The 21,200-nt window shown below is 45.5% G+C and overlaps 1 protein-coding gene across 1 annotated transcript in view; it reads right to left on the reverse strand.

Moving 5' to 3' along the window:
• The window catches only part of Ephb1 (EPH receptor B1), a 397,616-nt gene that overhangs the window by 247,620 nt on the left and 128,796 nt on the right, over nucleotides 1-21,200 (reverse strand). Inside the window, exon 3 of the mRNA XM_005406784.2 lies at nucleotides 3,150-3,831. Within this exon, the coding sequence (XP_005406841.1) occupies nucleotides 3,150-3,831 (682 nt within the window). The remainder of the gene's footprint in view (nucleotides 1-3,149; nucleotides 3,832-21,200) is intronic.

The raw sequence follows: 21,200 nt of genomic DNA on the forward strand, positions 1-21,200 counted from the left end.
AGAGACAAACACATGATGAAGTCAAGATCACTGATGGGGCCAATAGGTCTGTGTGATTCTGCCTGATGAGTCCAGCCTGTGTGTGCAGAAAGAATTAGCCAGGAGCAGGCCTTAGGCCACAGAACTCTCCAGAAAGTGTGAGTAGCATGTTAGCACACAACCCGTAACCCCTCTTCTCACACCCTCCTTCCACTACAGGAGCAGCTCCAGGTCGGTATTGCTCTTTGCTGGCTGGGCTGCCTGCTTGGTCTGCAGGTGCCTCCATCAACTGGTCACCATAAGTTTGACAGGTTCATGGGTTCAGCAAATGGAAAGTGAAAGCCAGAGAATATGATTCCTGGTCCATCACCGTAGTCTGATTTTCCAGATAAGTAGCATGTGAGCAGAAACAGAAAAGGTATCACTTCTACCACCCTTAGGTCCAATACACGCAAAGTCCTAGATGCAAATACCCAGAGGAGAAAATGTATCCGGTTGACATAAATGCACAGACGTAACTGTTGACATAGCTATTCACTAACCAAAGTGTGGGGAACATCGATTCTCAGACTCCACTGAAAGACAGTAGCCACTGGTTTCACCTGCAAGTCCCTGGCATCCATCTTTCCCCTTGCTCTTGCCTCCTGAGGATAAGATGTACTTTGACTCCTAAGGATAAGATGTACTCCTAAGGTCAGATGTACAACCCTGATGACTGTGAAAGGCCCAGTGCCCACTAGGCAACACAGCATGAGCACACAAAATGGATGGAGAGCCTTCCTGAAAGGCTCACCATGGGGATCAGCCACAAATCCCTCCATATGCACTGCGCACGCCCTGCCAAAGTGTGCAGAGCTCTCTCCCAAGATCTCTGTCTACATACAATGGTTTTTCTCCTGCTTGCAGCAACCCTCTGAGTCCTGAGCAGGGAGGTCTTGTTCAGCTTTCGGAGTCCAGACATCAGTAGTGACAAGGAAACAGAATCTGGGTGATGCAACGTAAAATGACTTCATAGGGGAATGAGGTCAGCCAGGCTACAGAGCAAAAGGATCCATAATGTCACCTGACTTGCTTCTCTCTACTCTAAGAACTGCCACCAAACTATGACTGTTTGGGCCTCTGACATACCAAAGTGATAGTGTTCTGGGCTCCCCATTCTCTCCAATGAGTTTACAATAAGTAGTTTATAAAGTCAAGCTGGTTCACAATAGCTGAAGAGCAGGAACATCCCCCAAAACCCAGGAGGCAGTTGGGGCTGGATAGGGAGAATGGAAAGAAACAACTTGAATTTACATATTTGTCCCCACAGGCCTTCCCAGGACAGCCACAGGAGGTAACCAACAAACAGCATGGACAGAAGAACCCCGCAAAAGAGAAAAGTTCCAATTAGCCCAAAGAAATGAAAGACTATTCCCAGAGTCCCAATTAAATCAGAACCAATCAATGCTTGCTCCAGTTCCTGCCATTCTGCTCAGGAAATAATGAGAAAAATGTGAGGGCCGCAGCCAGCCAGTGTGGTATGGCAGTCCTTTGAAGCCCAGAGAAACTACTCGTGCCTGGTTGCAAGTGTGCCTGGCAGCTGCTGCACCTGTGCCTTTAAGAACTCTGCCTGGTGCCTGGGTCCCCAGTCAGACCCTGAAGAATGCCAAAGAGGGTGCCCTGCCCCCCCCCATCCAGAAGGACAAAAAAGAGCCATTGTGGGACCAGGCCCGGCTGGATGTAAATCTGTCTATGGTGATTCATCATGGAACCTGGCACTGTCTCCCCTGTTTCCAGGACATCCATCATGGGTACCAGAACCAAGGAATCCCATAAAGACACAAAGACAAGACTTTGTGCCCCAGCAGGCCTCAGAAGGGCTGGGAGGGGGCCCCAGCCCAAGCAATTAGCAAGCCCATAGCATCACAGAAGTGACAGGCGTTAGTAATCCTGGGGTGACCACTTCATTGGCAGGTGTTTGAGGAGTAAGGTAAGGGAGGACGGGAACAGGCACAGCCCAATCAGGCTCCTGGGCAGGGTAGGAGATGATATCAAGCAAGATAGCTGATAGTAGACTTAGATGGAGATGAGATTTACACAGCCTCTGATCTCCGATGGATTGGAGGCAAATTCAGTGGTGTGTCAGGGTCAATGTGCTCCTTTTGAGAAGAACCAGAATCTCTGAGGATCACAAGCAAAATTTAATCATGGAAAGCGGTCTTCTCTTCCCCAAGTCTAGTTCCCCTCTGTTCATCTTCTATGATTTAGGCAAGACCTTTCCATTCATTCCCAGAGCAGACTAAATCTGGAGCTAGTTCAGCATATTTATTGCTACATGTTGAACATGAGCTGTCTAGGGCAGAGGAGAGCCAATGTGATCCACGATATTCTGACACCCCCAAACTGCCAAGTTTGTACTCACTCTGTCATTCAAAAGCACAAGGTAAGGCAACACATGCTATTCTCCCCTTCCCCTTCCCATTTTCCCCTCCCCTTCTGGCACTGAGCCCCCAAAGAAAAACAGCCAAGCCAGAGGGCTGTGAGTTAATGAGCTACATGGGTTCAGCACCAAGTTCAGTGCTGTGGGAGCTGGACTAAAATGAACTAAAATATTTTCCAAATTCAGTCACTTCTCAATTACCCTTGAGTGAATTGTCCATGACAACCCAAATACTCCATGCCCCAGAACTTGCAGTTGCATACGAGATACAGGTGTGTGTGTGTGTGTGTGTGTGCATGTGTGTGTGTGTGTGTGTGTGATAAAGACAGAGAGAATGTGTGTGTGCTCTAAAACTAAACATAAATGAATAATTATCAAATTATTTTTTTTGTTTTGTTTTGTTTTGTTTTTGTTTTTGTTTTACTTCTGGTACCAGGAATCGAACTCACAACCTTGCACTTGCCAGGCAGGCACTGTGCCATTGAACTAAATCCCCAGCCCCTATCAAACTGTTTTTCATTCTTCAAAATTTCCCCCTCTCTTGCTAATCAGCGTGAATACAGACAATTTGGCTGAACACAAGTGGATAATCATCAGTCCTGGCATTGGTAATGGAGCTTCTCCCCAGAGCTTTACAATAAGCCTCTACTCCTTCTACTCCTGGGTGACCCCGAGGTGGAGGTAGAGAAATCTTCAAATGTGGCCCTCCCCAGATGGGCAAGAGACAGAGGCCTCAGTGGGCCCAGCTTACCCTTGCAGACCACGCTGTTCTCAGGCTCATAGCCAGGCTTGCAGGTGCAGCGCCCAATGGGCACCATCCATTCCCCATCCCCGTTGCAGTAGAGTTTGATGGGCACATCGACTTCCTCCGCATTGGGAATGCACGTGCCCCGAGCAATCACCAGAGATGTGCTTTCTGCCCCTGTCATGGTTTCTGGGAACACTGCAAAATTTTGCACAATGCTGGGACACTTTTTGAAGAAGACACGGACAGAAAGGAGAGACATACAGGCTCCATAATCCTGGAAGGCGAGGTAAAACCCATTTCGAGTAAGAGGCCCAAAGCTCCTGACTTCCGTGTTGACCTTCATCAACCTTCCCCCAAAATCCACCTGGGAGAAGCTCTCATCTGCAGCAATGGTGTCTACTTTGAGGTAGGGGGCTTCAGACCAGAAAGCTGACTTCTTGGTGGCAATGACAGAGTCAGTCTCATAGTAGTACAAGTTGAAGGTCTCCTTGCATGAGCCTGGGACATTGGGGAGGCTGCTGCAGTCTCTCACAGTGAAGCGCATCTCTGTGTAGATGCGATGGGCCCCCCGCCGGTTGATGAAGGTGGTGAGCAGCCAGTTGTTCTGGTTGGGCTCGAAGACATTGCACACCTGGTAGGTGCGGATAGTATTCAGGTTTTCATCATAGCCACTGACTTCTTCCCACTGGACCAAGCAGGCCACAGGCACACACATGTAAAAACAGAAAATAGAGAGTGAGAAGACAAAGAGAAGCAGAACAGAGAAGCATTCTGGAGTAGGAAAGAGCCTTAAGAGCTCACCAGTGCTATTGCTTGACTTGAGAAATGAACACAGCTAATCCCAACTTCATTTTAAAGATCTCCTTATAAACAAATACAATAGTTCTCTGTGGTCCATCCCCAGATACAATGGACTTAATTCTAGAAAGCATTTCCTCATCTATCCCACAATTTTCATGCTATGACCTTGGCTTACTACATCCATGGGGGACAGCTTGAGGTGATAGTAGAGACTTCCCTCCTCACTGCCAGTCTCTACTTTAAACAGATGCTCTGGGAATTACAGGTACAATTACATGACATCCCCACATTGGAAATCCCTGTCTCTGAACCTAATTTCTTTATAGAAAATCTTCTTGTTTAACACCTGACTTCTGGTCCTGTGACTAGGTTATTAAATAAATTGGTCAGTCAGCGAAGAATTGCGTGTAGTATGTACATCATAGCACTCAGAACAAAGAAATGGTCGAAGGAAACTCCAACTTGATGACTTTGCTTTTATTTGCATAACTCTTATATGTAGTACTGTAATGTAAAACAGAACATAAAACTATAGTACTGTGCTGTACAGAACAATCAGCAAATATTACAGTATTGTACTGTAGAAGAAGCTACCATACGGCTGCATTGCCACTCATATTCCTGAATCCTATCTGAATGAGGGTCACAAGTCCAAATAGCTTCATTCAGTCATAAGTCTGAACAACTGTTAAACAAGGAGATCATTAAAATAGGAATACATGTGTTTTGGTAAAGCTCCTTTCTATCTCTGAAAAGCACACACATATAAAGCTTTTCAGGGGTTCTCAACAAACTTAGGTTCTCATAAACTATTGGTTTATAACACCAGTCTCCTTGAGCGAGCTAGACTCTGCAAGAGAGTCCCTTAATGAAGCCAAGGAAACTCCACTGTGCGTGAATTTTGAGCAAAGATAGGATGAAGAAGAATGTTGGATGGTGTTACTTAGGGAGAAAGGGACATTTCTTAATAAGAAGGAGACAACCATGTTTCACACTGGAAAACAAAACCCACATTTTTAGCATCCCTATAGATTGGAAGGAGAAAACAACACATTAGGTAATGCCTCTCAGTATTCTCAACAACTAGGTACTATTATCCCCAATTTCACATGAAAAGACATTGTGCAGCTTCCCCATGGTCACATGGCTACAAAAGGAGGTGTATGGGAAAGGAGCTAGAAACAAGTGCTTATAACAGTCTAAGAACTTCTAGAAGATTCTTCCAGTAACAGGCATGGGGAGGGGACCTGTAAAAGCAGGAGTCAAAGGGGAGTCACTGGGCAATTCTTCTTTCTTGTGCTGCAAAACAGGAGGCTGAGGAAACACCTGCCCACATCGGGGAGCTCTCAGAACCCCAATGTCAAGAACTGAGAATCCTCCCAGGAAGAGGTTAGTTATATTCCACTTGTCTACAAGAAACTAAACTTACTAAAGTGAGAAGAGTGGGTTAAGATCCTTGACTACGTGGCAGTTGTGATGAAGGTAATCAAATCATACCCATTTCTTTAAATATTGTATAATTATTCTTTAAATAATAGGCTAATTGCCTATTATTCATGATATAGAACTGAAATACATAGGCTAGAATCTTCATTCAGGGAGTTAAGAGCTAATTACATGTGCATGGGAAGTGTACTGCAACTGCATCTTGCAAGGAGTTAAGCTCTTTGTGAAGGTAGGAGGATAAAGGCAAGGCTGTCCTTTGAACTTGTGCCATGGCATCGGAAAAACCAAGCATAGAAGAAAGGGCAAAAAATGGGCATATGGAAAGCTGACCTTGGGGCTGGGGATTTAGCTCAGCGGCAAAAGCACCTGCCTGGCAAGCGCAAGGTCGTGAGTTCGGTTCCTGGTACCGGAGAAAAACAAACAAAATAAAAAAATAGAAAGCTGACCTTTACCCAGGCCTATGCAGTGACCTCACGCATTGCCACACTGAGACACTTGCACTGTAGACTACCCAGGACCTGCCCTCTCTCAGCCCCTCTCAACCTTCCCAGAATGTCAGTTCCCTCCCCAGCCCGAAGTTCTTGGTCAGGTCCTTCCAATATCCTTGCATCAGTTTGGGGACAAAATGGTCATCCTGATTCACTGCCCTAGATAAAGTCTTATGTCATCCATCAAGTTCACTCAGCACCCCATCTATCACTTGATTCCCAGCCACCATGTGTGGCCCCCCAGCACCTCTCCCTGTACCACATTTACTTTCTGTAATGTCAGAAACTTGAGTATTCCCAAACCCACAACCTGAGGTCCCCCACTCCAAGCAAGTTCTCATACTGTGCTTCTACCTGAGATACCTTTTGTTCTTCTCCCAGCAGATCATGCTCCCCAGGCTGCCCTGGATTCACCTGGACAGGAGCTCTGGGCTTCTCTGTAACCACGCCCTGCACTGTGCACTTTGAGAGCTTCCCCCTCCCCTTGAGAGACGCAGTGCATCACCAGTGTTAAGAGTCCCATCACATCTGAGTAGGGTACCAGTGTGCACATGGATGTGCCTGTTCCCAGGCTTGTGACAGGGCCACCAGCTGAGAGAGTGCTCAGGTCCACAGTTCATGCAGAGCATAAATTCACACTGTCAAACCTCTCACCTGGACTTCGCTTAATTTCTTATTGATTCACTTAATACAGAGTTACCACTTTTTCCTCCTTCTTGAAAACCATGTTATGTTCTATTTAAATGTTTGTTAAAGTTATACTCTGCTTGCCTGGTGTTTGGAACCAGAAAGCAAATATATTAGGGAGTAGGAGTCTCTGACAGTGCTTCAGATCAAATTTTCAGAACTTCTTCCCTTTCTAGGGCTGTTCTGAAACATTTTCCTAGGTGACCTTCTGTGACTTGACAGGGAAGAGGGCTTTCTTTTACTATGCCGCATTGTTAAAGCACAGCAGGTCTCACAATTCATGATTCCAGCTGGGTCTCAGTACAAATGCGGGGCCCCTTTGAGAATGTATAGGTGAAACCCGTGGCCCCATTTAGGGTGGGGATCTGGTCCTGGCCAGAGTCTTTGCACCACCCAAGACTAATGCGGTAGTGGGATGGGAAGAGGACAGGACATCTGCCAGGTTCACCTTAACAGGTCTTTAAATAAATAGAATGAGGATTTTCACTCGTGTGGAGCTGGGATATTGAGAACATTTATCTTATAAAATGACACTGATTAGTATTACAAGACCCATCAGAGGTAATTGTTTCAAACATTAACCTCTATGGGCCTCAGTTTTCTCATCTGTAAAATGAGGAACCATACTGGGTGACCTCAAGTTGTAAAATTCTACAGATCTAATTGATTCCGTGACAGCTCCCAAGGGAGTGATCAAAGCAAATTAGCAGGAATATAGCTGTATATTCAAAGGGAAAAGTAGACAGAAAGGAAAATAGCTCCCTATTGTTTGGGAAAAGGCTGCTGTGGAGTCTTACATTAATTTCTTTTTCTCATTCTTTTCCTGTCAGTTGGGCCACAGGGGTTGGAGAAATTAAGTGACCAGAGTGGGCCAGAGGAAGAATAAATGCTTTCCCGAGTAAGTCGCAATTAGAATGAGGGGGGCCTTCAAGAAAGGGAAGATTTGGGTTAATGGAGATGAGGGTGGGGTAGCATTCCCAGCAGGATAAACACTGTTATTTGTTTATGATGCTTAGAATCAATCTCCTTGCTTTATAGTTGTATCTCATCCATTAATGAACAAATATTTACTGCATGCCAGGTTTATACCAGGCATTTCATTAGCCACTGGGGATACAGAGGTATGAAGCTTACAATCCAGTGAGAGCAACAGAATTTAGAAAATGATTATTAAAATAACTAAATAACTGCTATTGTGCTAAGTGCTGTGACGGAAAATTACCAGGTGCCAAGAGAGGGTGTGTGACATGCAGAAGGGTATCAGGTGAGACCCTCCAAGCTGAGGCAGGTAGACAGAGGCAAGACTGGGAAAGTGCGTCTGCCAGGGACAGAGCATGCACACCCAGGAGAGGCCATGTGATGGGGAAAAGACCTTTTGTCCTCTCGTTATGTGTGACAGAATCGTCATAAAACACCGGAGGTAGCAGGAATAAGCCTGAGGGGAAGGCAGATCCAGCTGAGAAGTTTGAACTTCTTTAAACTTTTTTATTAGCCCACATTTGCAGTACATAATGACTACACTCATCCACTCATCCTTTCCCTTCCTCTCCTCCCTCTCTCTTTACCTCTTGGTCCCCTTCCCTTTTGCAGAAGCTCTATCTTCTTGTTTCTTGTTGTTTTCTTTTATTGTGCTCTTCAGTTTATTTATATTTTGGGTTTCTGGAAATTTTGAATTTCAACCGAAGTGTGACTAGAAGTCATCAATAGATTGTAGGAAGGAAAACCATAAGAGATGGGAACTGAGTTTTTAAAATGATGCATAATGCAGTGTAGAGACCGGACTGCGCAGCTTGAGTTTGTGGGTGGGAAAACTGGAGGTCATTCCAGTCATCCGGGCTGGAGGTGATAGTGCATTGGACCAAACTCACAGAAACAAAAGAAATTTTGAGAGAGAATTTCTACTCTCACCGAGTCTATGGAGGAAACACAGATTCAAGGGGCCACGAGTTCCCTGACACCTTCTTGCACCAATTCTTCAAGATCCCCTTCTGGGTCATTGGGAAGGCCAGTTCCACACTTCTCCTACTTCTCCTTCCTTCAAAAAGGGGGATTTTGCACTTTTGGATAGTCTACCCATGGAGGTCCAATTTCCTCTTTGGAGCCAAGAGGAAATTGTGCTGGCTCCAGTCCCTTCCATGTCTTCTCACTGCCCAGCCTAAAGCCATTTTCCTAATGGTCTCTGTTCAGGGACCCTTCTCAGCTTCCATATCTGGGCATTTGACACATTCCCTCTGTGGTCTTTCCTGCAATTATCTGCTCGCATTAAAACAACAGCAAAACACCATGGTTTGCTTATCAAATTGGCAATAAATTAAAAAGATAATATGACAAGTCTTAGAAAGCAACAAAAAGTAACTGCTGTCCAAGCTTTTGGTGAAAGTGTAAACTCATGTTTTTTTTAGTAGATGCAGAAGCCTTCCTAGCATTGAAAATGTTGGTCTAGACTCAAATCAGTGGGGAAAAAGGTGAATCATTTTAAACATTGCTGTGATAGGTGGGTAATTATCTGGAAAAGCATAACTCATCCATCTCTCATCTCTTACTCTAGATAAATTCCCAGTGAATCAAAGACTTAAACATTAAAAATTAAACCATAAAAATACAAAGAAACTAAAGAGATGATTTCTGTATACGAATTCCAACATAAAACTCGGAAGCCATAAATTGATAAATTCAGCTTCATCAATCTTCTACATTTTTTTAAAAGAATGAACATGGTACTAACAGTATAAACAGAATCAAAAGACAACAGCTGGGTATAGTGGCCCACACAGCTACCCCCAAAAGCTGAGGCAGGAGGATTTCAAATATGAGACCAGTCTCAACTTAGTGAGACTATCTCAAAGTAAAATTTTTTAAATGGGCTGGGCATATAGTTCAATGATGGAGTGTTTAGCTAGCATACAGGAGCCCTGGGCTCTAGTCCCAGTGCCACACAAAGGAAAAGAAAGGAAAGAAAGGAAAGGAAAAAAAGAAAACAAAAGAAAAGGGGAAAGGGAGGGGAGAAGAAAGGGGGATGGGAAGGGAAGAAGGGAGGGAGGGAGGAAGGAGAAAGAGAAAGAACGAAAGAGATAAAAACTATTTGCAACTTGTACCAAATACAGTATTATACATTAGCAATAAAATAGAAAAATAGGCAAGAATATCAACAAAAAGATAAAGCTCTTAAATATATGAATGAGAAGATGGCAAATGTCACTCACTATTGCAAAACTAATAATTAGCTATATTTTGATACCTGTCTTCATGAGTGAACAATAGATTGATAACACCATGTAGAAGAGCCCGTGGGAGATAAGAATGCTGATACACAGCCAAGTTAAGGGCAAATTGGTGCAACTTCTATACAAGTTTTAGTTTCACTTTTCAAAATTACAGTTACACACACCCTTTGACCCAGCAATTCCACTCAGAGGAAAATCCCTCAGATAGCTTCATGGAGTTGAAATTAGGTATGCACAAAGTTATTAACTGTAGCCACCATCACTTAGCTATAACCACAGAAGGGCTTTATTGATGCCCAGGGAGTCTGGAAGTGGCTGAACCACAGAGATTCAGGTGGCCGGACAGTGAAGGGGCCTTCTCAGAATCTGCCCTAAGGGGGAACTATGGGAGCTTTACATGGTCATTGTGGAAAGGAAAACCATTCACTAAGATTGAAGTTCTCATCAAATTGTGGGATAGAGCACTTAGAGTCTGGACTAATTTCACTAAAAGAACATAAAATCTGGGACATTGCAGTATATCTTTATTTGTGAGTAAGTTTTCTGTCCAATACATGCCAGTTTGACTGTAGAGCTCATAGGGCTCTTAACTGGACTCTGTAAAAAGGCATCAAGACTTTTGTTTTTCCATGAACTGGTGAATGAATGTATAAACAAAATATGATGTACCCACATAGTGGAATATTATTAGAACTAAAAATGATGAAGGATTGATATATACATACTTCAATATGGATGAACCTCTAAAACATTATGCCAAGTAAAAGAAGCTTATGTGTCTCCGAAAACCTCAGATTGTATGATTCTATATGTGTGATATGTTCTAAAGAGGCAGATCTACAAACAGCAAGGCATATTAGTATTTGGCTGGGCCTGGGAATGAGGAGTCATTGCAAATGGATATGAAGAATCTAGGTTTAGTGGGTTTTCTTGTCGTTTTGTTTTGTTTAGGGGTGCTAGAAATTGAACTCAGCTTTTCACTGAGCTCATGCTCCTGGCTCTGTTTTGTTTTGTTCTATTTTGCTTTTCGAGACCTAATCTCACTAAGTCACTAAATTGCCCAGGTTGTGATCCTCCTACTTCAGCCGAGCAGAGTGATGGAATTCACCACTATGCCACTGATGGGTCTTTTTATGTGGGGCTGAGAGATATATTTGAAATGGGACTGTAGTAATGATTGTAAACTTTGTAAACTTACTAAAATAATTGAACTATTTTCTTAAAGTGAGTACATTTATGGCATGTAAATAATGTCAATACAGCTTTTAAAATAACAGCAAAAAACATTGTTACCTGGTCCAGCCTATACCTCAACACTCCAACTGTGTTGTCTTGGTTTTTATCATCTACAAACAGCATGCCCATGGCAACATCATCCTCTGACCCCCTGGACAAGAATGCCCCTCTGACCACTTCATCTCTGTAAACCAAGTGCCATGTGTTCATTTAATCAAATTCACTTGTGGTCAAAAAATGCTGTCCAAACTGAGATAAAGAGAGAGGACAGGAGGCCAAGCAAGCATCCCTCCCACTGAGACTGAGGACCTGGAGAGTATCTGGAAAGGGACCCAAAGACAGGATTAGAATTGTGAGCCAGAATCCCATCCTATGACTACTTCATTTTCCAACCTGGAGCTTAGTCAGGTAATCATGAGGCCAAAAATGTCCTGAGACCTGCATACCAAATTTACCACAGTTGGTCATTTCTTTCAGAACTATGTTCCTCCTCTCTGGCCTCTCTCCTACATTCCCAAGGCCATTACACTAGGGCTAGCATTATAGTACTTCACATCTGGGCTAACACCCAGGCTTGTTTTTCAGTCAGAATGTAGTAACCACAGCTAAGCAAGAGATGTCAGAGGCCCAGGTTACACTAGACATCAAGACCATGTCCATTCTGCACCTTGATGGTAACGATGCTGCTTGACCCTAATGCCTTTCTCTTACTCAACTCTCTTCCCCTCTGAGCTTTTCCAAGACACAGAGCCAAAGAGTAGTAGACATGGCTGGAAGCCCCACTCTGTGGTTGACAAATGGGCCAACTGAGGCCCAGCAACATTCAATAGCTGGCCTGAAGTCAGAGGGCTAATTCTTGGCAAGGCCAAGTTCTCTTTTCTGTTTTCCCTCCAAAGAGATGGGTCTTACTTCTTCCACGAGAGTCCGTGACGATGTCCCCAGCTTTATTCAGTTCCTATTTTTCTGAGTGCTTCAAGCACGACTGAGTTTATTCCACACAATTTAGCATTTGATAATACACTGTCTTGAACTGCTCCCTAATTGCTTCATATATACACCTCTGATTCCTGTTACAAGGCTGTGAGCTCCTTGAGGACAGGGAATTATGTTTTGACTAATTTATTAGTTCATTTCCCCAGCAAAATCATTCCACTCATTTAGCTTCACAGCCCTGCCCTATGCAACAGCATTTTATCCAGCAACAACTGGGACCAGGGTAATCCACAAGTCTCTCAGGCATCTCTCCATTTTCAGCTCACTTTTTGTCTGGGATGATCTCATCCACACACAAGGCTTCAGCCACCACAGAAGACATCACCAAAGTGATTCCTTCCCAGTGCCCAGACTTTATGTCCCAAGGCCTGCTCTACTCTTCTGACAAACACCTGGAATTGCCACCTTGCTTTCTGTAGCCTGCTGTCTCAAGATGGTACCTCCACTACCCAACCCTCCATGCCAGATACCTAGGAAATCATCTGGACTCTGCCTTCTCCCTTCTCTTCCTTTTCGCTTTCCATGTCCTATCTCCTCCATGACTTCTATCCAGCCGTCCCTTCCCTGCACATTTTTCTATTCACTGTTCTCTTCTCTCCATGTCCTTCTCATCAACTCCCCTGATCCTAAGAACTCTCTACACCAAGAAGCCATTTCCCCAATGGATCTGCTCCTAAGGGGCTGGGATAGTGTTACATACTTCCCCATGGTCCCAGTGCCTAACCCTCAAAAGAAAAAGATGGAAGATTGAAGCAGTGTCCCTGCTCATTTCCTGCTCTGCCTCCTCAGCCTCCTCAGCCTCTGGTCCTTCACTGAGGACTTAGTACAGGTGCCACCAGATGAACCTGTCCCTGGGAAAAGAAGAAACAAGTCAGCCTTGCACAACCTCACGGAATATTAAGAGCCTTTAAAAGGTCACTATTATTGATGCCAATAGACCACCAGGAGTCCCTGACACAAACATAATAAAGAAAACAATGATATCCATTAGGTAAAACTTGTTTAGGCTTTCGTATAAGAAAGACATCTGTAGGCCCTTTCAAGTTCCAGGTTTGCTAGATTTACTGATTAGAAGTCAGAGCTCACAGCGGCTGGGGATTTAGCTCAGCGGCAAAGCGCCTGCCTGGCAAGTGCAAGGTCATGAGTTCAGTTCCCGGCACCGGAGAAAAACCAAAAAAGAAGTCAGAGCTCACAAATCCTATGCTCTAGAGTGGTTCAGAGTGCCTGTTGATATTTGGACAGAGAACACTAAACTGATTATGTACTTCCCTATGTGTGTGTGTGTGTGTAAAGTATGCCACCAAAACTCATTTATCTGTATGAAGTGTCCCCCCTTCAAAGCCATTGTCATCAGTCCTATCTAAAAGTCCCTCTAAACTGCCTTTTAGAATATCTTCAAAAAACTCAAGGATGAATTTGAATCACAAATAGCCATCTGTAGGAAAATGGATACACCTGGAGATCGTAATGATAAATGAAATAAATCAGACACACTAGTTTACATATCACATGGTTTCTCTTATATGAGAAACCCAAAGTGTAAATAAACTGAAGAGCAGAATAAAAGCTAGGTATTAGAAAACAGGGAGACAGATCTTTTGCACATAAGACAAGGATCAAGACATGGAGGCAGAGGGGAAGGGGATATAAAAAGAATTGAGATGTGTTATGTACATGTACCAGCTCCCACAAGGAATGTAATCATTACATACTGCAAAAATGTGAAAAACGAAAGAAATCAGCAAAGATCATTCTGGAGCCAATTTTGATGAATAAGATGGATGAGCAAGCTAAGAAATAATATTTATTGGTAAAAAACAAAGAGCTCATATAGCATAAATCAAGATTGAGGCTGATTCCCCCTGTGCCTTTGGGACAGTTCCCAGTAGAAGCCCAGAGATCTGGAAGTATTTTTAATAGCTGGCCCCTCCCTGGACAGCTGCAAACCCCACCTCTCCCAAAATGCCCCATGGCCAGGATGATGCTCCACAACAATAAGCTCCACAACACACTTGTCGACAAGGCCTGGCTGGGAAGGTCCACCTCCTCTGTCCATCTATTTAAAGTGAGGACAGATATTATTGAAACAGGCTTCTCAGCTTGTTAATCTAAAAAGATCCCAGCTTCTCTGACATTTCAAGCCTAGCTCATTCATTTTTTAAATAAGCAGTTGACAGTATCTACTGCCTTCCCAACCAGTGTTCTAGGTGTTGGTGGTAAAGCAGTAAGAGTGAAAGTTTCCACCCTTACAGACTTTATAAACTAATGGAGTGAACCAAACAGTGAATTAACAAATAAATGAATAATATGAAACTATAGAGCATTAAATACTATTAGGGAAAAGGTAAAAAGAGAGTGACAGCTGTTTGGGGAAAGCCTTCTTCTAAACAAAGAACAGAGTGACATACTCGCCAGACTGGAGGAAAGAGGCGCATTCCAGACAGAGGCAACAAGAACTAACTCCCCAGAGCGAGCGTGCTCTCCTCATGTTGCCAAGAAAGTCAGGAGACTAATGTGGCTGGAAGGGCAAAGGATGAGGAAAGGTGGAAGGAGACAAGGCTGGAGAGGTGGTTGGGGACAGGTGGATCTCACCTCTGCCAGCTAAACTTCTGTGGCCACAGATGACTTTCTGAGCTTCAGTTTGTTCATCTGCAAAGCACTATTTACCTTGCTGGGTGTGGTGGGTCTAAAAGATCATGGAGGTAACTCATCTCGCTCTGTGCCTTCAGCTAAGTAGCGTTCACTGAGTACCAATTACTACCATTACTGTTGTGATCACCTCATTATTACTGCCTTAACTCAGGATCCATCTCCAGCTGAGTCATCAGGGTGTGGAAATCATCTCTAACCTGGATAAATAATACTTCCTTGTGGTCAGCAGAATGCAGGGACTAAAATGCCAAACTCCTTCTCCTTACCGACCCACAAAGAGAGCCAGCAGCCCTCTTCCTTGCCCCTCTGGGGATCTCCCTGACTTCCTCGGGGCCTACATCAGCATGGATTCTCTTCCAGGCAATTCCTGGACCAGTGTCAACCACTAGCTCAGACCACAGGAGCCAAAACTGGTCACAGTTTACAGGATTTGGGCCCATTCTGCACTTTGCATTTGGGCATAAACTGCTATTGCTGCTATTTCACACACAGTTGCTGCCACCGTGCCCTGTGGGCCCCTAAAGGAACATTGCTGGCTTCGTCCAATCAGAGGACATGGCTGCCCCTCTGAGCAACAAGCCCTTACAGCCCAGGCAGCACCCAGCTTTACAGAGGCCACAGGAGGCCAGAAATACTGTAGGGCTGGGCTGGGCTGGAGCCACCACCACCAGGGCTTCCTAGCCAATCAGCTTGGACTCCAAGGACGAAGTTCCAATGTAGACAGTATACTAAGCCTGAAAGAGCTTGGATATTAGACAAGCTACAGGGCTAATTAAAATGTAAAATGCGGTCCGTGGGGCATAAACTCCTACAAGCCCAGAGGGATCTATCATTTAGTACACCAACCAACCAAGGCAAAATTTACTCAATGGCTCCCCAGGGCTTGAGTGCCAGCTCACCTCCCAATATGCTTAATTTTGCCTCCCAGATGTGAGGGGGCCGGGAGGACACAAGTGGGCCCCCATTGGTTTCCATGATCATATGGTGCACGAAAGAGCAGGGTGGCTGACATGAGGTGGGGCATTGTTTCTGCAAACCCAGCATCTAGAAGAGCTTCCATATTGCACTTGTCCAATGCTATGAATTCCCTGAACTACAGATTGGCAACAAGAACACATTCCATAGGATCAGAATATGGAATATATATGCATGATACCCTGAACAGCTCCACAAAACCCACTGGAAACTTGGATGGTGGGGAAATGCAGGAAATCTGTAGGGAAGTAGAGGACAGGGCCTCAGGTAAGCACGCCTGATCTTGAAAGGACTCATTTGTTCTCTCAGACAAGGCTTGAGGATAAGAAACACTGCTGCAGTGCTGCCAGATCATGCAAGACTAGTACATGGGTTCAGTTCATGGCTCTGGACTCAGCCAGATCCAGCCGTGTGACCATGGGTAAGTTTTCAAATCTCATGGTGCCTCAGTGTCTTTGCTACAATACCGGGAAACTAATGATACCTACTTCATGAAGCAGTCGTGAGGAATAAACTTGACTTAAGCCTGTGAAGTCCCTAAACCCGAGTCAGAGCCCCTGGGGCTTCAGTGAGCACAGATCCCCAGCCCTACAGAGACACCTGCTTACACTCTGTCAGAGCATGGGCCAGCAATTTTTCCTTGAAGGTCTCGGCTTTCTCTCCACAATTTGTATGATCTACAACACTCCTGCCTGACTGGTTGTCTGCCCCTGGGCAGCATGCATGAGCATATGTGTGTGCATGAGTGTGCATGAGTGTGTGTATGTAGCTGGGGTGCTGGCCATGGCCTTCCCTCCAGCATGTCCACCCTGTGAAAGCCATATGAGCACAGGTCAGTTCTGCCCACTTCAGACCAGAGGGAGCTCACCTCAGTGCTCAGAGAGCCCACAGTTCTGAGAACCATGCTACTAGGAGGCGAGCTGGCCTGAGATCCAGATGGTGTACATCTCCTTGCAGACAGACACATCTCACACCAAGGGCTCTGCCGGCACACCAGGGAAAACATTGCAGGCTTGTGCCTTGGGAGTAGAGCATCTGGTCCCTGCCACCCAGGCCATGGTAACCTCCACCAGGCACTGTATACCGGGCCCTGCCTCGAGTGGGGTCCTCAGCCATTATGACAGCTGCTGCTGCTGTTGACACTGCAACAGTGACAAATTCATCCTTCTGACAAGATCCCTTTAAATAATTCACAGGGAGCTGAGGATTAAGACACTGTTTCCCTCTGTCTCTGTTGAGATTTAAAATACCTCCAGCTGGGGTATTTAAAGAGAGTATAATGGGCTGGCCCTCTTGGGTCTCCCTTCCCCCTTACCTCCTCATTCCCATTTCCCAAGCCCCTCCCCCACCCCATCAGCCGTCCCTGTAACAAGGAGGTCCAGAAAACAAGACAGAAAGAAAGGAAAAAAAAAAAAAAGGAGGGAACCAGTGCTTGGTTGGTCACTATGGCAACGGTGGCAGGGTATTCAGTTGCCATTATCCCTGTGCCTCACACATGTGATTATCTTAAGCTGTCGATTGAATGTGGTTCTCACTGCTGCCCAACACGGCCTTGTTGAACAAGGCAGGGGCGGGAGCCGCCGGCCCCAGGCCCCAGCTGCCTCTTATTGCTAGGCTCAGACTTGGCCTTTACTGATGGAAGAGCAGAGAGTTACCCACCAAGAGACTGGTGGCATCTTCCTGCCCTTAGCGATTTCTGCTCAAAATGCACAGCAGAGGCCATCCCAAAGCGGAGACACCACAGTGTGTTACAAGCTGGGGAGATGGGCTTCTCATTCCACAGTCTCACTGCACATGGGCCTGGAGTTGTCCTGGAGATGCCAGTAACAGCCAGGGAGGAGGGGGAGCTGGGCCTTCTGGGAGGAGCTCTTGGCTTCCGTCCCATTCTTGGGGTAGAGGAAATTCTGTCTCACTGTGCAAGAAAACCAAAGCTGGGAAAAGGATGCTCTTCTGTCCTGCCCAGCCTAACTGGATGGGAATGTGGCCGCCATATAAAACCTACCTTAGGGGACTGTTTTTCCTGAGACTGCAGCTACTGGAACTTGGTCCTAGGGAGCAGTGCAGGACCCTGCCCTCCACTGAGGAGAATTATCTCATTCTTTTGCACAAACCTGGACTTGGCTGGACTAAAGTTCTCAAATCTACAAACACTTCTTGAATGACAAAAATCACTCATCAACCCCCTCAACTAGACACGTTCCAGTTTTTCTAATGTCTTTTTTGAAATTCAGCTCCCAAATGAGGTCCAGGGTTTCAAATGTGCTAACACCAGCACCACCAACAGTGGTCCACTACCTTCACTGATGCCCCACACCTGAACTGTTCTGAGCACCTTAAGATCAATCTGGCTTTCCCCGTACCTACACCCTATACATCATCCCTGACTTTGTTGTATAGTCAATTATTTGTACCTAAATGCAAACACCAACTATTGTCACTGGCCATGTTGGCTGGAAAGCTGAGCTCTCCAGCATCAAAATAAGTCTGAATCTTAACTCCAACATCTTTCATGTTGGCTGTCCTTTGTGACTCTGGGTATACCTGTCTCCTCAAAGAAAAAAGTGATGAGTAGGGCACTGCGTGTGAACGTGTGGATGCACCACACTGGGACTCCTGGTTCAAATGGAGAAGGGGCTTGTTCAGCAGAACTGACACTGAGGATGCTGAGTGAAACAAAGCAGCCACCAAGGCTCCCTCAAAGCTCCCTTTCCCAGGAGTCCCATTTCCTGTTCCTGAGTGTTTGACAAGGCCTAGGGTGGGGGCCCATCTGGGCTCCTCCATCACTGCCTAGCCCTAACTATCTATAAGAGCCCCCTCTGGATTTCTGGCCAGGGTTTCCAGCTCTGGTGGTGAGGATAGGGGTGTGGGTGTTGGGGCAGCTTCCACTCCATGATCCAGCTGGGCTTGCTCCTCTGATCCCAAACCCATATATTACAAATCACCTGCTTCCCCTCCCCCTGCAGAAGCTGCTTTAAAAAATGATTCATTGGGTGCTTATCGCATGTACTACTTGCCGACCATGGCTGGCCAACTTACTGTTCCCTTTGTACAATATTGGGAAACCTTTGCATCTCCTTGTTCTCCACTTGTTTTCTGGTTTCTCAAAACTCTACAACTCTGAGATTCCTTCAGTGACAAGAATAAGTGTTTTGGTCAGATAAGTCTGAGACTTTTCTTAGTGAGAGCCCTACCCAGTACGCTGACTTTGGAGGTTAAGAGCACTGAGGTTCAGCAACTGCTCTGAAAAATGGGAGAAATGCCATGTAACTTCAGGGTGCTGATGACAAGTCAATAAACTAATACAAATAATGCCCAAGCCTGGTACACAGTCAGTACTTAACTAATGGTGACTACTGGTAGTAGTTACTAATAATAATAACATTGCTGTTAATAACAAGGTGCACCTGCTGATGCTCATGCGAGAAACACAACCTAACAGAAGTGCTGGGGTGTTGATCTTATATCTCCAGGGCCCTCCTTCAATCAGTTCCCAATCTCACCCCATGCAAGTTAAGTCTCTCAGACAAGAGTCAGTGATACTGCTGGTATCAGGTCAAATGGCATTGTGCTGAGCTTTATAGTTTACAAAAAGATAAACACAATGTAAACCTCTCAGTCACTCTGTACATAAGCGCTTGTATTACCCATGTTATTGAGGCAGAATGTGGGGTCAGAGAGGTTAAAGAAGGTAGCAAAAAATGGAAATAAATCCCAACATCAGATTTTAAATTCTAGGCTTGTGCCTTTATGAATATATAGTGGGATTTAGGACAAATTATTCTAACACTTTTGGCTGTAAGTGGAAGAAAAGCCAAAAGCATCATCCAAGGGCTTCCTCATTTCCAGAGAGGCAACACCCATCCTTGCTGGGACCAGGATATGTCCTCATGCTTCTTACGATGACCTTCTCTTCCTGTTTCCTCTGTGCATCTTCCCATAACTTTCTTTACCTTCCTTCTAATGCTTTATCTATCCCAGCCAAACCATATTCATTCCCTTCACCTGGGTCACCAATCTGAGGAGCTGTGCACTCCAGCTGGAAGGGCTGAGCCAGCTCCACTCCATCCAGGTGCCAGTCAGGAGCCCTTCTCCCTTCTGCTGCCCTGAGGGCTGCTAGCCTTTCAACTTGAGAAGAGCTGTCATCAGCAGTTGGTCCTCAGTCTCCATCCAATACCATTGCAGAAAGTTTCCAGGGTTGGGTCAGGGCCACGTGGAGGGACTGCCTTCCTGGGGAAGGTGTTAGAAAACAAAAAGGCACTTGTCTGTCTGAGCAAACAAGGCCTAACCCTGTCAGGGTGCAGGTAAAGGAAGTCTGGCCTAGGAAGAGGATGCCACTCCTTCAACCTGTCTGCCCCCCAGCTGGGTGGGAATGTAGCTAACGTGAGTGACCTACTTCAGGACCCACTTTCAAAGAGAGGGAGGTGGGGTTGGGTGGCATCGAAGTATGTAGACAGAAGTGTCTCCTGCTCAGTTAATGAGTGAGTCTTTGAGTTATTTGTGAAAGCAAGAAAATAAACCTGGCCAACATTAAGGTCTCAGTGAACCACCACCATTCCCCACTCCTGAAGTTCTTAATCCAGCAAACTAGGGAAAACACCTCCCTCTCCTACCCATGACACATGCACACGCATATGCACACACACACACACACACACACACACACACACACACAGAGTCATGCCCAATGCATTTCTGCAATCAGTGCAACAATTAACACCCTCCATGGCAATGGTCATCTGTGCCTTTCTCTCTGCCTCCCCGTTAAATACGTACACAGCCCAAATCACCTAAAAGGTCTGTGAGGGAGCAACTACAAAGGATGAAGTGGACAGTGCACAATATCTGGCCCAACTCTCCTCCTCTGGGGACCCCTCCAGGGCTCACCACCCTGCCCCATGACGGCCATGCCTCTTCCTAGAGAGCACGTCTGAATCTCATGGACCGCTTTGCCTTCATCCTGGGAAGGGCCCTCCCTCCTGGCTCTTGTCTCAGATCCCGTGCCTTTGTCTATCACTGTCTCTGTCAAGGAGGTGATTTTAAACTTTCATTCCTAAAAGACGCATATTATATAAAAAATGTTTTAAGTGCCTCAGGGTGTTTTGCTCCTCATTGCTTCATAAAAGTGACATTAATAGCCAGGGAAGAGCTCTGCTGAGTGCAATTACAGAGGATGTTTCAGGTATGAAAGCTGTTTTGAGCCTGCTAATGTTTCCTAATTACAGGCCTTTTGGTAGAGAGAGAAAAAGATAAAGAGTGGGTGGGAAGCTGAGGGTGGGGAGCTCTGACTTATCTCACGGTTTACCTCGAGAGGAAAGGGGAAGGGGAGGGAGGAGGGAGGGACAAGAGGTCGGAGGCCACCAGCAGGGAGGTGGGCCTCTCTCAGCTAACAAAGTGGTACTAATTCCTGGGGAGCAGCTCAGGAAAAGGATACACTCACTCACTTCCCTCAGGGCGAGTACTGCGAGGGAAAAGAAAAAGAAACCTCTTACAGACTACGCCTGAATCCAAGGATTCTACAGCAGCTCAGCCTGGGAGTTCCTTCTAGAAGCCGC

Source organism: Chinchilla lanigera, unplaced genomic scaffold (genome assembly GCF_000276665.1).
Source record: "Chinchilla lanigera isolate Chin_1 unplaced genomic scaffold, ChiLan1.0 scaffold00100, whole genome shotgun sequence".
Taxonomy (NCBI): Eukaryota; Metazoa; Chordata; class Mammalia; order Rodentia; family Chinchillidae; genus Chinchilla; species Chinchilla lanigera.